We start from the raw sequence: 24,308 nt of genomic DNA, 5'->3' as shown, positions 1-24,308 counted from the left end.
ATATATGTCTGAATTATGTCTTGTTTGTAAAAAGTGTAAAATTACAGATCCAGGTCTGACAATAAAGTCATATATTTATATTGGGAGACTGATTTCTCTTTTAAAGTACTCACCTGAGTCAACAAACCCTTCCTGTTGTTTTGAGATGTGAGGAAGGCTACCGTCTCCCCAAGAGTGTCTCCTCTGAGTAAAGTGTGGAGTAAAATAAAGCCCCCTTCCCTCGCAGCTGAGGTCAGATTCTCGATCAGAAGTGCTGGATTGGTTGCTGATCCAACTGCACAGTTGCACACAACCAGATCAGCTCCGTCCAGTCCACCTGTTACTGGCCCCTGAAGAGGGTCCCACTGAGCAGTTGAGATGCCCTGCTCCTCCAGGGAGCTTTGCTGAGCAGAAAGCTGATCAGCAGAGATGTCTGAAGCAGTGTAGTCAAGACGCAACATCGGCTGAATATTGAGGAGACTGACAGCCTGAGAAAACACACGGCCATCTGCTGCAAGAGCCTAATGTATAAGAAAAATAATGAGAGATTTAATAGTGTATTCAATCTCTAAACACATTTGATCCTAAATAAACCAAACTTACCTCCAGGACTTTGAATTTTCCAGGAGTGCTGTTTTCAAGCGCAGTGTCCAAGCAGTGGCGTAAGGCCTGGGAGTCCAGCAGGCCGTTGAGCAGAGGGTCTTGCAGGAGACAGTCTCTCTCCTTCTGCACCGTCTGTTCCAGCTCTGAGCGCAGGTTCCCATTGAGTTCCAGTCCACACAGAACCGACAGCAGACGCAAAAGACCTTTTTCTGCCTCCGCTTCAATCAGCTGGCCCTCAGATGCACCTTCTAACCCAGGGATGGAGATTTTCACTCCCTGTTTGGCAAGCTTTCTCTGCAGACGCTGCACTAGACCTGTGCATACAAAATGCAGAAAGTAAGTACAATGAGAATTCACAACCAGGAGAATTCCAAAATTTCAGCAGGCATGTTTCATTATGTATGCATTACAATTATAAAATATGGCTCTAGTAACTAATATCTGTGAGATACTTTTTAATATCAGTAGTTCAATATTTTAAAGGGCGCCTATTTTACCCCTTTTTCAAGATTTAAGTCTTTTGTGTGTCCAGAATGTGTCTGTAAAGTTTCAGCTCTAAAACCGGATCAGATTATTTATTATACCTTTCAGAATATTGGAATTTTCTGCTTTAAGCACTAGTTACTAGCTACTAAGTAGCTGTTTTTGTTGCTTTTGCCTTTATTGCTAGTTCTCCCCACCCACCGTTCCCACATGACTGTCAGTGTGCCTCAATCTCCGCCTTGGGTACATCAGATAACAGCACAATGACAGACATGAAGGAAGCAGATCTATCTAAATACTACAGTAAAAACTCAATTATTATTTGATGTACTTGTGGAGTTATTTAAAGCCTTTCAGTAATTTTATAGTCTTTATTAAAAACATGCACTGTTTTAAAAATGTTTCAAACTTGTAAAACTGATTCTTGATCACTTTTGATGATGATCACAGCATCCTGAACGGATCTTTTAATCTCAGTTGCTTTCCGCACATCCTGTCTTGTTGATATGATTATAATCCTCAAAATGGGAGGGATTTGGATCCTATTTTAACGTCAGTAAAAAAAGAAATAGAGAATTATCGTGTTTATATCACCCCAATATAACAGTGAACACACTACACCTGCAAACAGTCCTGCCAAAACAAAAGATGATTTTCACCATAGGTGCCCTTTAATGCAATTCAAGGCAACTTGAATTTGTAACTTACTTAGAAAGGATTCCTTAAACTGATCAAAAGACCAAAGACATTTATAATTTTGCAAAAAATAATTTCCTTTAAACGTTTGTTTAAAATATTGAGTATGGGGCTTTCTTTTTCAGCAAGATGAATAGACATTGATATAATCAGCGTTTGCTTCATGTTTTAAATTTCTGTACAGAGTGGTTAGGTTTTGATCTACTATTGTTCTATTGAGTTCACCAAGCAGCGACATGCAAAACTTGTTGTACGAGTTTGCATTTCCGGTCTGTTGCATTTGCAAATCGCATACATATGAATGGAAGTCTATGAGGCGAAAAGTCCAGTGTGATCACAACATAACAGTAAGAGGGACGTAATACTGTGGCTGAAGCTGTCAAACTGATGTCATCAGAAAAGGACCATCACTACAAATACAGATGCAAATGGTCTTTGACTGAAGATTACTGAAACAAACTTTTTTTTTTCTTTCTGTACTGAAATTGCACTGATAAAATGTTCACCAAAAGAATAACAATGTACACAGACTTTAATAACAAATGTTTTGTAAGCACCAAAACAGGCATAATAGATTGATTTAAATTGTTTTCTTCTTCTTTAAATGAATTATTTCAATATTAAAATGATAATGGATCGTACCACGGCACTGAAAGTTTGCATTGCATCACAAGAACAAATAACACATTAAAACATACTCTAGTAAAAAAACAGAGCTATTTTTTATTCTAGCTATATTTAAATTTTAAAATCAAATAAATGCAGCCTTGTTAAGAATAAAACACATGCCTTTGCAATGCCTCAGCTGGTCAGCAAGCTTCTCATTGGTTCTCAGGCAGTCAGCATCTTCATAGGGAACAAAGACAAACTCCTCCAAAGTCGGTGGCGTCTGCTGTTGCTGCCTACGGGGTGCTGCAGTAGCGTGAAGCCCACAGATCTGAACCCCTCCAGCGGTTATGTTGTCCAGACATCGGTTAACAAATACATTGACAGCTGAGGAGAGGACATCTTGATCAGAAGTATTTCAGATTGGGTCAGATTAAGTTTATTATTAGTGGGACTGATACCTTTTTGGTCTCCTTCATAGTCGTTCACCCTCTCCTCATGAAGTTTGGGGTCCACACACACAGACCGGATACGTGTGGGCAGTCTCAAGCTGCGGCCAGGCAGCCCAACCACAATCATCTGCAGCATGGTGTCTAAAAAGGTCACCCAGTTACCTGTCCAGTGAAGTTTTCCACTGTCACCTGTCAGAACCAGGATATAAAGAGTTCAGGATGGACCACATATATATTTTAGCCAATTTAATCTCCATAATGCAAGATTAAAGGCATGGTTCACCCAAAAAATTTTATTCTGTCATTATGTCATTACACCTGTTCCAAGCCTGTTTGGCTATTGTTGAAGATATTTTGAAGATAGCTGAAAATGTGTAACCATTGTCTTCAATTATAGGAAAAGAAATATTATGGAAGTCAATGGTTACAGATTTTCAGCTGTCTTCAAAAGATCTTCTTTTTAAGAGAAGAAAGAAATTCAAACAGGTTAGAAAACACTTGAGGATGGGTATATAGTAAGCAAGTGTTAATTCTTCAGGTGAACTTTCGCTTTTTAGGATGCAACTGAGGGGTATTTACCAGCATTGTTAGATTCAAGGATTCCCTGGAAGGTTTTGCCATAGTCGTATCCACGCAGACGTAACTCTTTGTAGATGTCTCCAGATTTTAAACGCAGTTTGGGATCTTCATTGTCTGCAGTTATTGGTTTATTCAGCTCAGCATGAAAAGCATCAAGTCCAGAGTCCTCCAAGACACTCACCTTACCTGAAATCACCAAATGTACAACAAGAGTGTTATAATGATTGAAAAACAGCGTCCTTTCAATTCACAAAGATCCGATTTAATTGAAAACTCAAAATGCAGTCTTATGTGGACATCTAGACACTCACCACTGACTGCAAGATTTCCATTTTCTGAAACCTCAAAGCGGTTAGTCGCAGGCATAAGTCGCACTTCCAGCTGGACGGACCCTGAGAAGCAACATACATAAATATCAGTTAGCAAATTAGCTAGCTCCATTACATATGAACTAGTTAACTACAAGTGTGTGTTTCACTTAGTGTAAAATGTATTAAAAAGTATAGAAGTACAATGTAGATGATTTTTTTTTAACTGACTTGTTTCTGACTTTTCATAATGATGCAATGCAAGTAAATTTCAGTTTTGAATACTCCCATGCTATTACTATGCTACTTCTGCATTGATTGGATTTTGATTAATAATAAAAAAATAAATAGATAAATGAATTTACATCTGAAAATAAATGTATTTTATTTGCAAGCTATTAAAATGTCAAAAATCAGTCCCAAAAGTATTTTATTTTACAAGTGTTTTGACATTAACCTCATGTATAATTTAATAAAAAAGTAATTTTGACATTTTTAATTTTACCCAATACACCCCCAGTTACAAACTGTCCTTAAGATAAACTGTGTAACCATTTTAAACGGTTAAAAAAACTCTTTAAAAATTGTTGTAAACAAATCATGATAAATATATAAATATGTATTCTGACGGCCTTAAAGCACTTGCAAGGTTTTGTTCCCTTACATGAAACAATTGAAATTATATATTTAAAAAATTGTCTCTAAAAAAGCTCTCTTTTGCTTTGAGGGTTTCTAGATTTTTTTTCAAGAGTAAAAAAATATATATGTATAATAAAAAATTGTGAATTTTTTTTCTTTTTTAAATATTTCCCAAATAATGTTTAACAGAGCAAGGAATTTTTCACAGTATGTCTGATAATATTTTTTCTTCAGGAGAAAGTCTTATTTGTTTTATTTAAGCTAGAATAAATGCAGTTTTTCATTTTTTAAAAACCATTTTATGGTCAATTATTTAAAAAGAAATATTTTATTTGTAATTTTTTTTCAGAGTTTTAACAAAACATTATATATAATCAAGGTTGCATTTTTTTTCATAATAACCATTGCCACCAAAATAAATGAACAAACAAGTTACAGTTGAAGTCAGAATTATTAGCCCCCCTGTTTATTTGTTTCCCCAATTTCTGTTTAACAGAGAGAAGATTTTTTTAAACACATTTTTAAACATAATAATTTTAATAACTCATTTCTAATAACTGATTTATTTTATCTTTGCCATGATGACAGTATATAATATTTGAATAGATGTTAACTAGGCAGGTTAGGGTAATTAGGCAAGTTATTGTATAACGATGGTTTGTTCTGTAGACTATCAAATAAAAAAATAGCTTAAAGGGGCTAATAATTTTGTCCTTAAAATTGTCCTTTAAACTGCTTTTATTCTAGCCAAAATACAACAAATAAGACTTTCTCCAGAAGAAAAAAAATATTATCAGACATGCTGTAAAAATCTCCTTGCTCTGTTATCATCATTTGAAAAATATATATATAAAAAAAAAAAAAAACAATTCAAAGAGGGGGTAATAATTCTGAATTCAACTGTAATTAAAATAAAATTAATGAGTTGATTAATTATTAATTGAGAAATTAACTGAGAGATGAAGTAAATAAATTAAAACGTTACAGTATTGTATACATTTGCAGTTAGAAAATATAAATTGTAAAAATAATTCAAATAAATTAACACCTACATGATAATACAAATAATCTGATGTTTATAGTGGGCTTCTACAGCTTGGAGTCAAACAATATTAGTGATCACATTTAAACCTGTTTACACAAATTTCTTTATATGAAATCAATTAAAAGAGAGAGTCTTTGTTTTTTGTTTTTAAATATGTGATCATAGGTTGCCATGTCTCCAATTTTTTTTAGGACAAACCCCTACATTAAATACTTAATTTTCTCTAATTCCAAATATAAAAATGTCAATATTATTAGCCCCTTTAAGCAATTATTCTTTCTGATTGTCTACAGAACATACCACTGTTATACAATGACATGCCTAATTTCCCTGACTTGCCTAATTAACCTCAGTAACCCTTTAAATGTCACTTTAAGTTAAATACTAGTATCTTGAAAATATACTTATTAGAAATTAGTTAATAAAACTAGTATGTTTAAAAATGTGTTAAAAAAATATCTTCTCTTCATTCAACAGAAATTGGGGAAAAATATACAGGAGGGCTAATAATTCTGACTTCAGTTGTATGTAGAGCACAAAGAATCCTTAAGAAGGCTTCAGTTTCAAAGAACTCCAGATTTAAAGTACAAAGAAAACAAATCTTTTACCTGTCTTGGGCAGGATGGTGGCTCTATGGATGGTGACGTCTTCAAAAGTAACCGGTGTGTGGTCCATGACCGTGCCCAGGGATCTCATCAGAGTCCTCCAGGCTAGAACCAGGTATCCTGTGGCTGGGTAAAGCACTCGTCCATCAATGCAATGACCAATCATGTAGTAATCAGGAGACTCTGGATTCATGTCTGCGCAAAACACAGATACAGTTGCTCAAAAAGCATCATAAGAAAGACAGCCAACACTTAAATTCCAGCTTCACAAATACCCACCAATATTGTACACAGTGGCAGAAGTGGATCCCCCTGAGCCAGCAGGGAAATCTTCCACCTTTGGGACATCCCAGCTCTGGGAATGATCCCACTGAATGTAAGGGGAAATGAGGGGGGTTCCTCTGGGAACAGGGTATTTCACAGCTGGATACAGTTTGTTACTGTCCACGTTAATTCTGCAAATGCAAGAAAGTTTGAATAGCGTCAAATGCTTATAACTTCAGGTCAAAACGGTTAGGATGTGAAGACTTTAACACCAACCCATTCATGTAGACCTTGCCCACATGAGAGAGGAAGAACTCCAGATTGTTGGCATGTCCTCTTTTCATCAGGGGGAGGATGGAACAGGTGGGTTTCAGGCTTCGCTTCAGGATGGCCTGAAAGTCAATTAAAGGTATGTTAATAGCAAAGTAATTTGAATGTAGCCTTAATAATAAAAACAAATCTGTGGAAAAAAATGGAAAATGTATGACTAGAATTTACTTTAGAATTTTTAGAACTTTAGAATTTTAAATGTGGACTTTCCTTTTATTTCTAATATAGGTACTTTGGTTTTTGCTGATCTTTTTTTTGCTTTATTATATAAAAATATATATAAAAAAAATGTGTCTTCAATATATACATGCATGTGTGTGTATGTATAATATGTACAGTCAAGCCTGAATTTATTCATACCCCTGGTAAATTTGGAAGTGGCTTTTATTTACATTTGAACAAAAATTTTAAATGAAATATTTTTCCCCACAATGATGCCTCATTGTCTTATTTTCTTTTGGGAAAAGTTTTTTCCAGTCCAAAAATAGCTTACTGATTGAACATGTTACAGAAAATGTAACTTTTACTTTTGCAAAAAGCTGTGTTACACACTACATTAAAGGAAATACATGAAAAGCATAATGGGGTAATTTACAATCAAATCATGTAAGAAGAAAAGCCTCATAATATTCCTTATGTGTTTTAACATTAATCATGTCTGCTTACTGCCACATGACAGCGCCCACACAGAATCTGCATGTGCAGAAATCTACAGATTTCTAGCCCATCTAGTCTATTTATTTAGGCGTGTAAATTTATATTTTTTCAGCTATTAAATTAATTCCAGTAATATTATTGACTAATATGAAAATACTTATGATTTATTATAATACAGTTTGTAAAGAGATATTATCTGTCTTTTAGTAGATATAAAGTTGCAGTCAGAATTATTAAACCCCTTCACATTTTTTTTCTTTTTTTAAATATTTTCTAAATGATGTTTAACAGAGCAAGAAAACAGTATGTCTGATAATTTGTTTATGCCCCATCTGTTTTTAATAATAAAAAAAAAAACATTTTAAGGTCAAAATGATTAGCCCCTTTAAGCTATATTTTTTCAATAGTCTACAGAACAAACCATCGTTATACAATAACTTGCCTAATTACGCTAACCTGCCTAGTTAACCTAATTAACCTAGTTAAACCTTTAAATGTCACTTTAAGCTGTAAAGAAGTGTCTTGAAAATTATCTAGTCAAATATTATTTACTGTCATCATGGCAAAGATAAAATAAATCAGTTATTAGAAATGAGTTATTAAAACTATTCTGTTTAGAAATTTGTTAAAAATCTTCTCTCCTTTAAACAGAAATTGGGGAAAAATAAACAGGGGAGCTAATAATTCTGATTCAAAAACTGTATTATATGATAGATTTGCTTGGTTTACCAAAAAAGTGGATCTAATTGGATTTACATTGTAAACATTTAAATAAAGGTTCAAAATTAGTTATTTTTATTTTTAGTTATTATACTCCCAAAATCATTCTGGATCAATCCACAGATTCTTAACAAAACTCTAAGCAGAAATAGCAAAAAAATGTCTGCAGATTCTGTCTTTCCCTACACATGACTGATTTTAACAATAAGTTGTTGCAAGGTCTTCTGTAAATCATGCTAAGAAAATGTTCGCTAGTCATTTTTGGATTGGGGGGGAAAAGGAAAGCTTCATTTTCTAAAAATTCAAATGCTTTTCAATTTAATTAAATAATAATTTTGATATATTCTGTTAAAAAGGTAATTATTTTCTACAATTTAAATTGTTTTTGTGGAAAATAAATTTTTAATGCAGTTACACAACAATTTCTTCAACACACTTATCTCTACCTGAGACCACACTTATTAAAGAACGACAATATGTATTGAAGACAAATAAAATGCAAAACCTTGAATTAAATGGTTACCTGCAGCAAGGCATGCGGGGCGATTTCTACAACCACAGCATTATCCGGCACATGATTCAGTCCCTCCTGGAAGAGCACAGGGCTGACCAGGTTATTGACGTGGTACTCGGCTGAAGAATAGAGGGCCAGTGGGCTCTCCCAGTCTGACTGCGGGATAGATGTGCTGATCCAGCGAGCTGTGCGGGGCCTTGGGCTCTTTATTACCTACAATAACACACAGGAGGTCAGTGTTGATTTGTGCTGATGAGCTGAGATGTTAATGTCCACCAGAGGGAGCTGCAGAATCAGCGTTCACCTTCTGTAGTGCAGACAGGAGAGCTGGAGCGATGGAGGCCATGTAATACGAGTGGAAAGCCACACCGGCACTGCGCACTTCTTTGGCAAACACACCGCTCTCTTTTAACTGGGCGACAAACTTGCTGACAGAGTCCTGGAAAAATCAAACACTAACAGTAAGGTAACAGTACATCTACTCTCATTCCATATGGGGGTCGAAAACAATTTGGTGCCTGCATCAACACTGACATTTATTAAAGTGACTTTTCATAAAATGAGAAATATATTTAATGCAATATTGTATTGCAAAATAGTATTAAATTCAAGTTAAATCACATAATGTCATTCAGTATGACATATATTTATGAAAAATTAAACATCATGCTTATTTGGACTTCTGCTCATACCTAAATTTACTATGTTTAAATTGGAACAAAACACTTTTTTTGCTGACAAATGGTTAAAAAAAAAATATTTTAAGATGGTGGCTAGGTGTAAGATTTAAATGTGATTTAATTTGAATTTTGCGATCCACCAAGTCATTAATATGACAAATATTCTTGCTCTAAAACATGCCTGACAAGATATATAAACCATTGTTTCAATAAGTGTGTGTCTTCTATAAATCATGCTCACAAAATGTCATTTTTGGATCAAGGAAAAAAATGAAAGCTGATTGAAATCCTTTTCAATTTAATAAAATAATAATTTTGATATGCTCTATTAAAAAGGCAATCTGTTTATACAATTAAAATTGAACTTAAAACTAAATTGTCCATAAAAACAGTTGTTTTTGTCTCGTTTCTAGTCCAAATATCTAAAAATCTTAAATCAAGAAGCATTTTAGACAAGTAAAAAATGTTATCATCTTTTCAGAAATAATTAGTCAAAATAAGTGTTTTTTTAAAAATAACCTGCCAATAGGGTTTAGTTTAGTTTATTTAAAATTTGACTACCCCACTGACGAAAGGTTCACTGACAAAAGTTCAGTATTTGTCCCATACATGAGCTCATTTGTCATATTTTGACTGTTATGCCATCATCAGTTATCAAAAATAACCCATCAAAAAAGGCTTTAAGACATAACGGATTTGATGCAAGAAAAGTCAACTTTCACCATATTATTGTTAAAGAGAAAACATTTTATAAGTAACTTTTATTCTAAATCTTTGACCTCATTCTTGAAAGAAAACAGATTATTAATAAAAGTTGTGACGCACCAAAAGCAGCCCATATTAACACTTATTAGACTATTTTTGTTTTCCATGAGTTTTCAAATGTACTTTTTTTTACAAGAGAAGCTAGAAAAAATGTGAAGCTCTACATTACTATTATTATTATTATTATTATTATAATGGTTTACTTTTTTATTATTCAAATGGCCAAATTCTGAGACTGAGGAATGTTGGATGTGTTGGCAAGTTTGTTATTTGCCTAATAAATTACAATAGGCCACAGTTTTAATTTAAAACTTTAACAGATTGCTATTTTTCCCTCTAGTGATATGTCATAAAGTAGCCTAAAAATAAGTAGCCTCTTCATTTTTCTTTAATCTAAATCTTAAGAAAATGCTTTTGGTACATCAAAAAGTGTGACCATCCGACAAGCTGATACAGCAAAAAATGTGCTTAAAATCTCACTGGAATGCAGTATTTCAATTTAAACCCCAAATTAGAGAAATGAGTCGAATAACTGCAAATAGGTCACCTTTTGGAAAAAAAAACAAAAAAAAAAAAACACTCCTTTCACTAGGCTGGTTACGGACCTGATATGCAACATTATAAGCAAACAAAGTTAAACAATAGTAAAAAAATATCATCCATTATAAATTATAAGTTAACTATATAACAATTTTAGAGCAGGAAAAATAAAGGAAAGTTCATGGCGTTTAGTTTTACTCTTGGATATAGCAAATGTCTATTGTCACCGAAGAAGGTGGGATGACACTGGAGCCTTAGCCAGCCAACAATGCAGTGGTGACTGTCATGGAGTATTTTAGTGAGAGTACGTATGGTGACTTCCTCATACCTTTCACTCAGTGTTGGAAAAGTCGCAAATACCCATTAGCCGACAGCATCGCTTTTGGATCCTCTCTAAGTCCTCAGAGAGACCTTTAAATTAATCTGCCCCAGACTGGACCGGCACACTCAAGAACTGGCCGTATAAAAGTACATTTACATTAGAACATCACAAGGATGACCAGCTTTTTTTGGCTTTGTAAAGATAGTATAGAGTAAGCAAAATGAACTTATCTTAATGTTAAAATAAGATTGTTACCCCATTGCCAGATTATGAAGTTTATTTTAAGGAAAAACTTACTCAATTTTGACATATTTCTGAAATCGACAATATTTTTTGCTCGTTTATAAAATGCTTCCTGATTTAAGAATTTTTTGATATTAGGAAACAAGATAAAAACTCACGCCTCACGGCTAATGTTTTGCAGTGTATGCAGCACAACTCGTCAACATTAATAATAAAAAAGCATTTCCGTTCCCAATCTTTGTACCTGAGGGCCTGAGATGGTCACTGTGTCCTCAGCATTATGACAGGCTGGTACAACACCCTGTGGACACTGAGCTTTGCACTCTTCCCACGTCAGGCCTGATGGGAGAATAATGGGAGGCATGGTAAAGGGAAGCTGCTAGAAAAATTATACCATACATTGCTGAACAAAAGACCAGGCAAATCCCCCATGGAGGGACGCGTCTGATGAATGAAGGAATCTGCTGAAACACTGACCCACAGCAGCCATGCCTCCCGGTGGCAGATTGGCCTCTTTAATGCAGCGTCCTCTCCAGTAAGCAGCCAGAATGGCCTCACTGTGACTCAAAGAACCGTCGGCGTAGCCACAAGCCAACTCTCCGACAGAGTGACCCACAATCCCGTTAGGCTCCAGACCCATCTTCCGTAGCATATCAATCTGGGCAACCTGGAAAACCCACACAAATACGTTTAGGTTGGTGAAGGATGATCATTAGGTCTGCCACAATAATCAATATATGGACTCACTAATCGCACAGCACATGGACATGACCTCAATCATTTTTGATGATGCTTTATGTATCGCCCATACATAAAAAACAATTCTAGCTAAATTTTAACTGATTGCACAGCCTCTCCATCTCTACTGGAGGTGTCACTATGGTTATATATAGTATAAATTACTATAGTTCTCTGAAAATAGATCTGGTAGCAGACATCGCAGCCTCTGTTACTTTTTAACCTTGCACTTTTTTGTTAACATTAATTATTATTTGTTTAGGATATGCGTTTTCACTTTCTGATGCAAATGCCTAATCATTAAATTGTTAAAATGACTAAAATTAAATGAAATATTCCTAAGAATAATGTGTGTTACTTGCAAGAGTGTACTTGCATTGTGATGCTATCATATTGTCCTTCTGGCATTTTGTAATGAGTGTCATATAATGGTCTTAAAAAGAAAATGAAATCGTTTCATCGCAATATATTTTGGTCCAATATATCGAACAACAAAATATAGATATCGTGAGAGGCCTAATGATCATACATGAAATTTATCACCACAGCTAGAACATGTACTGGGTTTGTTGTCAATGATGCAAAAAAAAAAAAAAAGAGTTTGTACATGCCAAGTGTGCCAGTTCTACAGGAAAGAGCGGTTTGTTTAACCCTTGTGCATCCTTATTGACATTTTTTAATTTTTGGTTATTTCTGTAGCGTTAAAGAAAATACATTTCTAAAAAATGTGAATTTTTTCGACATTTTTACATTTACTCCCTTTGCTTTTTAAAATGTATTTTACACTAAATACAAACAAAGAAAAGATTTACATTCAGGACCATGAAAACAAAAATGTCCACATTTAAAGTGCAGAGTGCCATTTAAGTAAAAAGTGGCACATTCTTTGTTAACAGGCTGTCGTTTTGTTAGCAAGGATTCACAATTGTAACTATTATATTATTCATATAATTAATATTATTTTAGCTTGTTTTTACCTTTAATAGGACTAGGACCTCAATACATTACAGATATGCTCACTGAATACAAGCCTAATAGCTCACTCAGATCTTTACGCCTCATTCACAAAGGGCGTGAGCTTCAACGCTTCCCATTTACTTTGAATCGGTGACGTTAGCTGTTGCCGAGCTGCATTGTGGATCCATCCGCGCCGCTTCAGAGGCAATGCTCACTGCAGAAGTTGGGACTAGCTCAACTTTAAAGCTCAGACGGAAGCGTCAGCCAATTGCTGTATGCAAATACACCAGCTAGACAGTGGCCTATTGCTGACTGAATTTCATTGGCTGATGCTGCTATGACGATCGCGTCAGCCCCAACTTCAGACACGCCTTTAGTCAAGCTTTGCCGCTGAAGCCCCATGTGAATGGGGCGTTAGGATCATATAAACTAGAAATTCCAAGAGTTCAGTCAAAGCAGGGCGAATCCGCCTTCAGCTACTGCTCCCCCTCTGCTGGATTCAGCTTCCAGAAATGATTAGACGTGCTCCAAAATTAGGCACGTTCAAATCAAGACTGAAAAACACATTGGTTTAGCTGTCTGTGTCTTTACTGAATGAGCACTGTGCTACGGCCGACAGATCACACTATTATGTCTTTCTTTTCTTTTTCATTCTTTTATAACCTGTTTAAACACATTTTAATCTGTTTTTATCAGTTTTTTTATTTTCTTATACTTGTCTTTTAGTTCTTGTTCATGTAAAGCACTTTGAATTGCCACTGTGTATGAAATGTGTCATTTAAACAAGCTTTCCTTGTCTTTAATAAGAAAGAACCGTGGTGGATACAGACGGGAAAGTATTGGGAGCAGAGAGAGGGGAAGGGTCAGCAAAGGACCTCGAGTAGAGAGTCGAACTTGGGTCGCAGTGAGCCCCACAGTGCTATATTTCGGTGCACTTAACCCCTAGGCTGTTGGTGCTGGCCAATTAATATTAATATTATAATTATGTGAGCGTGCTGATATGGATATCAGTGAAAGTGTCAAATTCTTTTTAAAATATGATACTTTTCTGAATTAGATTCTTGACATGGACATTTTGGTCTTCTTTTTACCTGCGTGGCAGTAGCTATTTTTCCATGTGATTTAAATTTATGCACAAAACTGGAATACTGGTAATATAATATATAATATATATATATATATATAAAACTGAATTTGCTGTGGTAGGAGAAGTTGTGTGAATCTTTTCTTTATTTAATAAATTACTTGGGCCTCAGAAGATGATGCCGACACGCAATGAACACATGGAGGTGTTTAAAGGCATAAAACGCAGAGCACAGATGCTCTTGAAAATTCTGGAGGTCATTAATAATATAATAACACAAATATTGAAATGGTTAAGGCGCTTTAAAATGACCAACAACATTTCAGATGTTTTACAATGTGCTCAGGCGGCTGGTTTGTCCATTCAGACACATTTTTTTCATCACGATCGCTTATAACAATATCACATGACCTTTTTCAATACACATGCTGGAATCTGTCCGGTAAAAGTGTTTCCATCGTAGTTTATGCGCATATTTTCTTATCGGATAAAAAATTTATCATACTCAGTTATGCACATATGTTTTAATGTGCATTTTCAAAATGTATGCGCATCTTGGTGTTTCCATCAACTGTTTTTTATGAGCATATCCAAAATGTTTTTAAAAATAGTTGGATGGAAACATAGCTATTGCATTTTAAATCGCTTGTAAGGGTTAAGTTATACAGCTTGAGTAAACGATGACAGAATGGTCACTTCTGGATAAATGATCTCTTTCAATCTTGCAGACGGAGCAACTGTAGAAATCATGACTGATTGCGCCACTCTATTGCAACATTTGGCAGACCGATATCTGTTGACAGGGGTCATTTTTTTCATTGGGAAACTCTGCTGATGTCAGTCCATTGGCAATATTACATGTCTGTAACACTGAGGAAAAACTGACCTGAATAGCTGCCAGACCCACAAATGCGTGAACCGTGTCTTCAAAAGTGCTCTCATCAGCTTCCATGAGCAGGCGGCTCACACACAGCCCAGTGTCCTTTAAAGCGATGTCTGAGCGCTTGATGGACTCCCGGAACTCAGACAGCTGCATCAGGCTTTGGCCCATTCCTGCCCACTGCGTGCCCATACCTGACAACAGACACAGACAGAGTTAAACTATTAACCAGCACGATCATGTGCACAGGGTTTCCATGATGATGACTGAATTTAAATCACAAGCTTTAAAAAATAAAAAATAAAAGAACCATAAATTTCATTTTATAAAAAAAAAAGAAAAAAAGTACACAAATTTAAATGTAATAGAACTAATAATAATTATGATAATAATAAGAATATAATAATAATGATAATGATAATAATAATAATAATAATAAAATATTTAAAAGCAGCATATTAGAATGTTTTCAGAAAATGCATGTGTAGCTCTCCCATTATTAAACAAAAAACTAAATAAATAGTCACTTTAAGATGGCAATAAAAAGTTTGCATTGTTTTGTTTATAATAAAAATAATTGCATAATTTCTTCAAAAACTAATGCATGATTTTATCAATACAAGTTATACAAGTTGTTCATTTGTAATGTACACTCACTGGCCACTTTATTAGGTAAACTTTTAGGTACTGGAAATATTCCTCAGAGATTTTGGTCCATATTGACACAATATCATCATGCAGTTGCTGCAGATTTGTCAGATCCACATCTATGATGTGAATCTCCCGTTCCACCACATCCCAAAGGTGCTCTATTGGATTGAGTTCTGGTGACTGTGGAGGCCATTTGAGTACAGTGAACTCATTGTCGTGTGCAAGAAACCAGTCTGAGATGATTCAGGCTTTATGACATGGTGCACTATCCTGCTGGAAGTAGCCTTCAGAAGATGGACACACTGTGGTCATAAAGGGATGGACATGGTCAGCAACAATACTCAGGTAGGCTGTGGGGTTGACAAGATGCTCAATTGGTATTTATGGGTGCAAAGTGTACCAGGAAAATATCCCCCACACCATTACACCACCACCACCAGCACCGATGATACGAGGCAGGATGGATCCATGCTTTCATGTTGTCGACGCCAAATTCTGACCATCCAAATGTCGCAGCAGAAATGGAGACTTATCAAACCAGGCAATGTTTTTCTAATCTTCTATCGTCCAATTTTAGTGAGCCTGTGCGAACTGTAGCCTCAGTTTCCTGTTGTTAGCTGACAGGAGTGGCACCATGTGTGGTCTTTTGCTGCTGTTGCCCATACGCCTCAAGGTTAGACGTGTTGTGCATTCAGAGAGGCTCTTCCGCATACCCGAGTTGTAACGAGTGGTTATTTGAGTTACTATTGCCTTTCTATTAGCTCGAACCAGTCTGGCAATTCTCCTCTGACCTATGGCATTAACAAGGCTATTGCTTCCTCCGAACTGATGCTCACTGGATATTTTATCTTTTTGGCACCATTCTCTGTAAACCCTAGAGATGGTTGTGCATGAAATTCCCAGTAGATCAGCAGTTTCTGAAATACTCAGACCAGCTCATCTGGCACAAACAACCATGCCACGTTCAAAGTCACTTAAATCCCTTTCTGATGCTTGGTTTGAACTGCAGCAGATTGTCTTGACCATGGCTGCGTCCGAAACCGCCTACTACTCATTAGGTATTGCATTTGAATGTAAACGTACTACTCGGCCGTTAGAAAAGTACGTTCTATACAGTATAAACGTGAAAAGTATGAATGGAATTCGGACGTACTACATCCGCCATTTTGTCATGGTCACATGACCTACCTGCGTCAATTGCGTCGCTTTACTCCCATTCATGAATTCGCTCGCGGGGCATCATGGGATATCGCTGAATGCATGGGATGCGCACTCTAGAATCTCGGCGGAAGTAGTAAGTCATCCAGGTACTTCTCGCATACTGATTTTCGAATTCTATGAATTCGCACATACTACTCGGCTCGCATACTGATTTTAGCGTACTATATAGTATGGAAGTATGCGGTTTCGGACACAGCCCATGTCTACATGCCTAAATGTATTAAGTTGATGCCATGAGATTGGCTGATTAGAAATTTGCGTTAACGAGCAGTTGGACAGGTGTACCTAATAAAGTGTAGCGAGTGTAGTTTTATCTACTATTTACACCTTAAATTTTATGCTATGCTTTTAAGAATGCTAATGTGCATATGAAATTAGCAAACTGTTATGATCAAATTTCTCTCATTTTACTTTTATTGTCAGTTCTCTGTGTGTGTGCACTTTTAAAATGATATTTTACACAATTTAACAGTACCAGCATTCGTGTTATAGACCCCCCCCCTCCCAATTTAAATAAATAAATCAAATAATCAATAAATATCTTGGTTTCAATCTTTCTGGACTGAAAGTCTCAACTAAAAGTTATGGAATTACCTCTGGATATTTTATCTAAAAAAAAAAAAGACATCCCCTCACCTGAGCAAATGTACCAGAGTGGTCTTGGTGTGGGCTGTGTTTGCTGAACCTCTGTTAGCTCCCCCTGCGCCCCGATCAGTGTGTAGCCCCTGTATGGCATTCCTGCCGTTGGGACCCCAGACACATCATTCAGCAGAGACAGGTAGCTGGAGTTCTCCTGATGCTGCTGGGCGTTGCTGAAGAGGGCAGTGACGGCCTCCTCAGTGCGGCCCGAGGCCTGCAAGAGTCTGGGGACTGAAGGAGCTGGTGTTTTATCCGATGAATCTGAAACATGTGGACTCAGGATCACATGGACATTTGACCCTCCAAACCCAAATGAGTTGATGCCCACGATGCCACCGCGGACTGGTGTAGGCTTCGACACCACACACAACCGACCATCTGTCAGTGCAGGAATGTCAGGGTTTGGTTCATTGAAGTGAACATTGGGAGCCCAGACGCCATGTTCAAGAGACAAAACCACCTGACAGAGAGACAGAGAGTTACTTCACATTTAGCATGCGTGATGGTCAGTCATGTTTTATTTTTTTTATTTTTTTTATTTACCTTGGCAAGAGCTGCCAATCCAGAGGCAGGCTCCGGGTGTCCCATGTTGGATTTGGTTGAACCAATCAGAAGAGGATCCCTCTGTGACTGACAGAACACACTCACAATGCCGTTCACTTCCTGAGGATCTCCAACCTGTTTAAGTAAACCGCCATTTTTATCTTCCACAATTTGAAACGCTGCCATGACTATTACTCAATTAATGTATTTACATGCAAAGTACAAGATGTCTGGTTTAAAGTAAGTCACAAAAGTGATTTTATATTAACTGAAAGCATATTAAATGCAAGTAAAATGTCTATTTTTATGTTTTGGATAATTTTTAATCAAAAAAGTCAAAGTATATAGTGAAATAATGTTCAAAATGAATGCAAATGAATACATTAGTAATATTATAATCATCTATGCATCAAGTAAATGCGAAATTGTGAAGATTGAGGGTGACAATAATACATTTAATATCCCTTTTGGTATCTGCTGTATTTGACTGAAGTATTATCACAGTGACAAAAAGTCTTTTGGTTAAAATCCTCAACCATAACATCAACAGAGGCATCATGTTACTTCAATAAGCTCTTGTTTGATTTGCCCAGTCCAATTATTATAAGTGATGTCTTTTTGGCTTAAGATATTCAGTTTATAAGGCTAATAAAGTAAGCAGTCTCAAGACATTTTGAAATATTTTTGGTCAGTTTATTCTTAAATTGAAGCATTATTGTTATTGTTACGATGTACAGTCACTGTCTTTTCTTGTGTGGCTACATACAGAACATTTAAACATTTCATTCACAACTATGTTCAATTCTCTACAACAAGGGTCTCAAACTCAATTCCTGGACGGCCGCAGCTCTGCATACTTTAGCTCCAACCACCTCCTACTCACACTTGTTTAATAGTTTCTAGTAGTCTTGAACACCTTGATTAGTTTGATCAGCTGTGTTTGATTAGGGTTGGAGCAAAAATGTGTAGAGCTTTGGCCCTCCAGGTTTTTCTCTTGTTTCTAATCCAAATGTAAAATAAAAATCTTATATCAAGAAGCATCTTTTAGAAAGCAAAAGATATTGTCTTGTTTTCAAAAAATAGTATACCAGAATTTAGTGAGTTTTACCATAAAACAAGCAAAATCATCTGCCAATGGGGTAGACAAAAAGAAAATCCAGCTTGTTCGCTTCTTATTTTTCATGTTTTAAGGAAAACTCACTCATTTGATTGTCATTTATTATATATTATATAAATTATATTGACATAATTGTTCTGAAACAGGACCATCTTTTTTGTTCGTCTACAAAATTCTTCTTGATATAAAGTTTTTTAGATATTAGGACTAGAAACAAGACAAATGATCATTTTTTTCCAGTGCAGGATTTAATTTGGTTGCCGAACACACTTGTTACTCCCCTTATTACTGAACCGTGCGAGTACAAAACAGGATTAAGCACTAAATCACGATCTTAAAACCAAATTCCAGTGTGTATGTGGTGATTTGTGCACAACTTCTCTTTGACTAACCTTAGTACCGGTGCCGTGGGCCTCAATGTACTCCACCTGCTCAGGTGAGATGTTGGCCTCCTGGTAAAGAGAACGGACCAGTCTCTGTTGCATCTCACCTGAAGGGAACGTCACACCTGAGAAAAGAGAAGAAACACCACATTCCAGGAAATGAGAACATGTACAGTACAACAGCGGTTATGACATACGCCTTTCTGGAACGCACATGTGAGCCGCATGCAGCACAGATTTTTCTGTCTTCAGTGTAGCAGAACATGACCCATTACAGTAAATGGAGGGATCTGATATCAGTTGATATCAGATGAGATGTATGCCAGCAATTTCAAACCCGCTCAGCCAAGTGTGATGCCTAAAAACACTGGCGAGTAAAGTGTGGCAGGAGGCACTGGGGGAAAAGCCATCTATGACACTTGGCATGCCAATGTTCATGTAAACGCCAATATCCAGAGGTAAGCAGGTATTAACTGTGCCGATTTCACTCTTGCTGGGGATTTGTGGCAGATTTGACGTATGAGGTAGGAATGGGTGAGTTTACCTTGCTCTTTGTAGCCGTCTGTGTTGTTGCCAGCATTGAGAACCGTGGCATAGATTCTCTTAGCCATTGACTTCTTCGTCAAGAGTACCGCAACAGCAGCCTCTGAGCGACAATAGCCATTTCCTAAAGGGTTAAAGAAAATAAAATGGTGTAAATAAAGCCTACAGTTACAAACAGGAGTGCAAACCTGAAATATAGTCACATACTGTTCCATTGGTGTAGTGTGCTTATTGCGTAAAGCAATATTACTTAAAATGTTCAATACTCAAGTAAACATATTGAATTGGGTTTTAAATCAAAATAGCAATGTGCTTAATGTTTGATTTGTGGTATAACAAAGGAAACAGCACTTGATTAGGGTTTTAAAACCACATCATAACAAAACTGTACAAAACAATGCAAAAAAATGTGACTGTTTTTACTCCCTCGATAACCAGAAGGCACTCGCTGAATTAAACATGCCATGTGACAACAATATAGCATAGCACTGCTTAAAAGCTTTCAGCTTAAATGCGAATGTTGCATAATGCATGCTGCTTCATATACTATTTAGTATGTGGTATTCATCATTATGCAACACTAAACACTAAGGCGGCTTAGTTTGTTGATATTTTAAACCCTAGATGTATAAATACACACACATACAGTAGATTTTTACATTAGCAATAAAAAAGGAGTCATCTTGAGCATTTTTTTCTTTTAAACAATAAGATTATATTTCAGACATATTTTTTTGATTAATTTTCTGACAAAAAATTACCAATATTTTAACTTTAGAAGAGTTATGAAACAAGTATTTGGTGAAATAATCCTAATTTACAATTACAGTTTGACAAATATGCTTTAAATTAAAATATTTTTATTTCATTCATTCATTCATTTCAGGTCACCACAGTGGAATGAACCGCCACCTATTCTGGCATATGTTTTACACAGCGAATGCCCTTCCAGCCACAACTGTCCTGTGGCAGCCGTCGCATCATCCAAGTGGATGCTGCACACTGGTGGTGGTGTGGAAAGACCCCCCCCTTCATGATTGTGAAGCGCTTTGGGTGTATGGCCATACACAATAAATGTGCCAAATAAATACATTACATTACACAACCCAGTACTGGGAAACACCCATACACACTCTCATACACTACGGCCAGAGAAGTTTTCAGCCAATAAGAGAAGAGCAATTCTTGTGAATTTTCCCCATACTGTGGCTTTATATAAAGTTTACAATGAACAAAAAGAACTCAAATACAATAATGGTTCAATTTGTTCAATAATATTTTCTGAAAGATATAAAATTCCAAATGGAACTCAAAAAAAAAAAAAGGTTAAGTATCTTCCTAGAGAGCCATATTGTCATTTTTTTGGTGACCAATGTTTGTAAGCCAGATTTATTTTATAGCTTCCTGTGCCGGCAAAAAAAAAGCAGCAGACAAAAAAGCAGTGATGCATGCAATCTCACCTGAGGCATCAAATGACTTGCAGGTTCCTTCAGGACTGAGCATGCCCAGTTTCATGAACTGCACTGAGGTGTTGGGCTTGAGCAGCAGGTTCACTCCGCCAATGAGTGCGGCATCACATTTGCCATGGCGAATAGCATTGAAGGCATTTTCCAGTGCCAGCAGACTAGAGGAACACGCTGTGTCAATGGCTGTGCTGGGACCTGAATGTTCACAGTAAATCAAACAAAACAGTTAATAACCCTTGTGTATTGTTCAAACTGATTTTGTTATGTTGGTGGCTGTTTTTGCCCCATTGACTTCCATTATAATGACATTTTTTGATTGCAAAGCCAAGACAACATTATCATGCATTCTTGATTGTTAGTGGTTTTTCCTGTAGAGGTAAAAGGTGTCATTTTAACTGCTGATCAGTTGGCAGCATTAACCCTTCAGATAGGCCTATGCAAAAAAAAAAAAAAAAAAAGTTTCTAGTTTTTTTATAGTTCTATTGAGTAAAATAGCAGATTACAGTGTGTGTGCATAAATACACTATTTTTAGCTGCTTATTAAGATTTTCTCAGACATATCTCAGCACAAAGGTCTCTCGCTCACACATTACACTACCTGAAAAAAAGTTTTGTTGCCCATCCAAGTTTTAGGAACAACAAATAATAACTTTATGACTTCTAGTTGATCATTTGGTATCAGAAGTGGTGAAACAAAATAAGTGTGAAGGTTACACTTATTTTACCACAACATATGATCATGACTTGATTTTTAATTATGTAATTAAGACATTAAGGTCTGACTTTGCTTAGACAAAAGTCTTGTCACTTAATAGAAATACTGTACAGTATAGAATATAAAGTCATAGTGCAGTGAAAAAAATAATGAATATTGTGTAGGACTCCCATGAGCTTGGAGGACTGCATCCATACATCTCTACAATGACTCAGATAACTTATGAATAAAGTTATCTGAAATGGCAAAGAAAGCGTTCTTACAGGATTCCCAGAGTTCATCAAGATTCTTTGAATTCATCTTCAATGCCTCCTTCTTCATCTTATCCCATACATGCTCAATAATGTTCATATCTGGTGAATGGGCTGGCCAACCCTGGAGCATCTTGACATTCTTTGCTTTCAGGAAATTTGATGTGGTGGATAAAGTATGAGGAGTGCTCTCCTGCTGAAAAATTTTCCCTCTCCTGTGGTTTGTAATGTAACGGGCAGCACAAATTTTTGATTCTTCAGGCTGTTGATGTTACAATCCACTGCAGATCTCTCGCACGCCCCAATACTGAGCGTAACACACTGAGCGTAATTTTTTTCCATCACCAATCTTGATTTCTGTGAGAATCTTGGGTTCATGCAGGTTCCAATAGGTCTTCAGCGGTATTTGTGATGATTATGATGCACTTCAACAGATGATTACTTGGACAAATCTACCTTCTGCCACTTTTCAAATGATCAACTAGAAGTCAAGTTATTATTTGTTGCTCTTACAACTGGTATCAATGACAAAACTTTTGCCAGGTAGTGTATACTCCATATAGAAGTCAGAAACTAAGCTTGTTTTTGCACTGGAACTGATGATCAACAGTAAAATTGACCTCTTCCCAACAGGGAAAAACCAGCAACAATCAAGAATGCATGATAATATGTAGTCATGTATTGTTGTTGTTTTTATTATTGTCTCAATCTGTTTTTCCAACATATAAAAAAACGAATTGGCATTAAATATCAATCCATTTGCTGAGAAACAGAAAAAGTTGTGGTCAATTTAAGATTCAAAATCACCCCAGTGTGGATGAAAAATTTTAACCAGCACACAGGGTTAATGGCTGACATATTGAATCACATTGTGGAAGAATATGCAAGTAATCCATCTCAACTGGTTGCATCAGTTTTACATGAGAGTATGAGTCAAGTTACACCAGTGAAAGACGTGATTGTGTTATGAGTCACTTATTTAAATCACCTCACACGACACATCACACCATACTGACAGAGCGACGATGACACGGTCGTTCAAAACTTTCTGACAACATAATTCTCCCACAGAAAGAATGGAGTCAGTAATTAACTTGTAATGTTTGCATACCATTGAAATCAAAGAAGTAGGACAAGCGGTTGGCAAACATGGCTCGCTGGCATCCTGTCATGCTGTATCCCAGCAGCTCCTCCGGGTCTTTACTGAAGGCCTCTCCTGCCTCTGAGCCGCTCACTCCAATGTAGACGCCAGTTTTGCTGCCACGCATGGACACCGGGTTTATGCCTAAAATCAAGAATGACAATGGGTTTGTACAATGGTTTTGTACATTTATAGATGCAGGTATTTGTATTACTTTGGTCATGTAGAGCCAAGAAATGGTTTATACTTTTATTTAGGGAAAATACTGTAGACTATATTAATATACCATATACTGAAGTTCCTTACCCTAGCCAAAGAACCATTTATTGGATTAAAAACACAGAATTGTGTAGAAAAATAAATAAATAAATTGTATTGATCAGGGTTTTTTAAAGACATTAAGTCCATTATGAATGAAATTGTAGACTCATAAAGGGCTCAACGCTATGTAATTTGTCAAATGGCCCAGATGGAAAAGATTTTTATTTGCCCTAAAAAACTATACTTTAATAATACAATAATAATTTTTTTTTTTTTAAACTTATTTTAGATATTGTGTAAAAACAAGCAAGCTCTACTTGTGTCCAAACACTTTTTCCCCAACATAAACAAAAAAAAAATGAACAAATGTTTTAAAAACAATGGACACACCAACAATGTGTCCAAGTCGGTGTGCTTAGCAGTAAATACATAGAGCACTTTTAAACAAATGTTACTGTAAGGAAAATAATAAACTATTATGGTAAATAGAGTTAAAATTACCTTTTAAAATTGGTGTTGATGGCCAGATTGGGTAGCAATACATGAACAAAGAAAAATTAGGATGTTTAAAAACTATGTAAGATCTACAACACAATATTTTAGCAAATTTAAGGCCTACAATTTAAATTTTGGGATTTAAGACATTTCAAGACCCCACGGACAGCCTGATTTATGAATGCAAAGTTAA

At 36.0% G+C, this 24,308-nt stretch overlaps 1 protein-coding gene across 6 annotated transcripts in view; it reads right to left on the bottom strand.

Moving 5' to 3' along the window:
- The window catches only part of fasn (fatty acid synthase), a 54,753-nt gene that overhangs the window by 21,450 nt on the left and 8,995 nt on the right, over positions 1-24,308 (bottom strand). For all 6 annotated transcript variants that reach the window (XM_009306806.5, XM_073918610.1, XM_073918611.1 and 3 more), the window contains exons 4-23: positions 23,330-23,503; positions 21,247-21,447; positions 19,788-19,910; positions 19,253-19,368; positions 17,744-17,878; positions 17,198-17,660; positions 14,696-14,883; positions 11,508-11,697; positions 11,275-11,369; positions 8,785-8,919; positions 8,490-8,693; positions 6,536-6,651; positions 6,275-6,450; positions 5,999-6,190; positions 3,710-3,790; positions 3,399-3,584; positions 2,829-3,008; positions 2,551-2,754; positions 583-896; positions 114-500 (exon numbers count right to left, since the gene is read on the bottom strand). In XM_009306806.5, the coding sequence (XP_009305081.1) occupies positions 114-500; positions 583-896; positions 2,551-2,754; positions 2,829-3,008; positions 3,399-3,584; positions 3,710-3,790; positions 5,999-6,190; positions 6,275-6,450; positions 6,536-6,651; positions 8,490-8,693; positions 8,785-8,919; positions 11,275-11,369; positions 11,508-11,697; positions 14,696-14,883; positions 17,198-17,660; positions 17,744-17,878; positions 19,253-19,368; positions 19,788-19,910; positions 21,247-21,447; positions 23,330-23,503 (3,860 nt within the window). The remainder of the gene's footprint in view (positions 1-113; positions 501-582; positions 897-2,550; positions 2,755-2,828; positions 3,009-3,398; positions 3,585-3,709; positions 3,791-5,998; positions 6,191-6,274; positions 6,451-6,535; positions 6,652-8,489; positions 8,694-8,784; positions 8,920-11,274; positions 11,370-11,507; positions 11,698-14,695; positions 14,884-17,197; positions 17,661-17,743; positions 17,879-19,252; positions 19,369-19,787; positions 19,911-21,246; positions 21,448-23,329; positions 23,504-24,308) is intronic.

The sequence above is a fragment of the Danio rerio genome, chromosome 12 (assembly GCF_049306965.1).
Source record: "Danio rerio strain Tuebingen ecotype United States chromosome 12, GRCz12tu, whole genome shotgun sequence".
NCBI lineage: Eukaryota > Metazoa > Chordata > Actinopteri > Cypriniformes > Danionidae > Danio > Danio rerio.
Note: the sequence above shows the minus strand (reverse complement) of the source record. Positions and strands in the feature narration are given on the sequence as shown.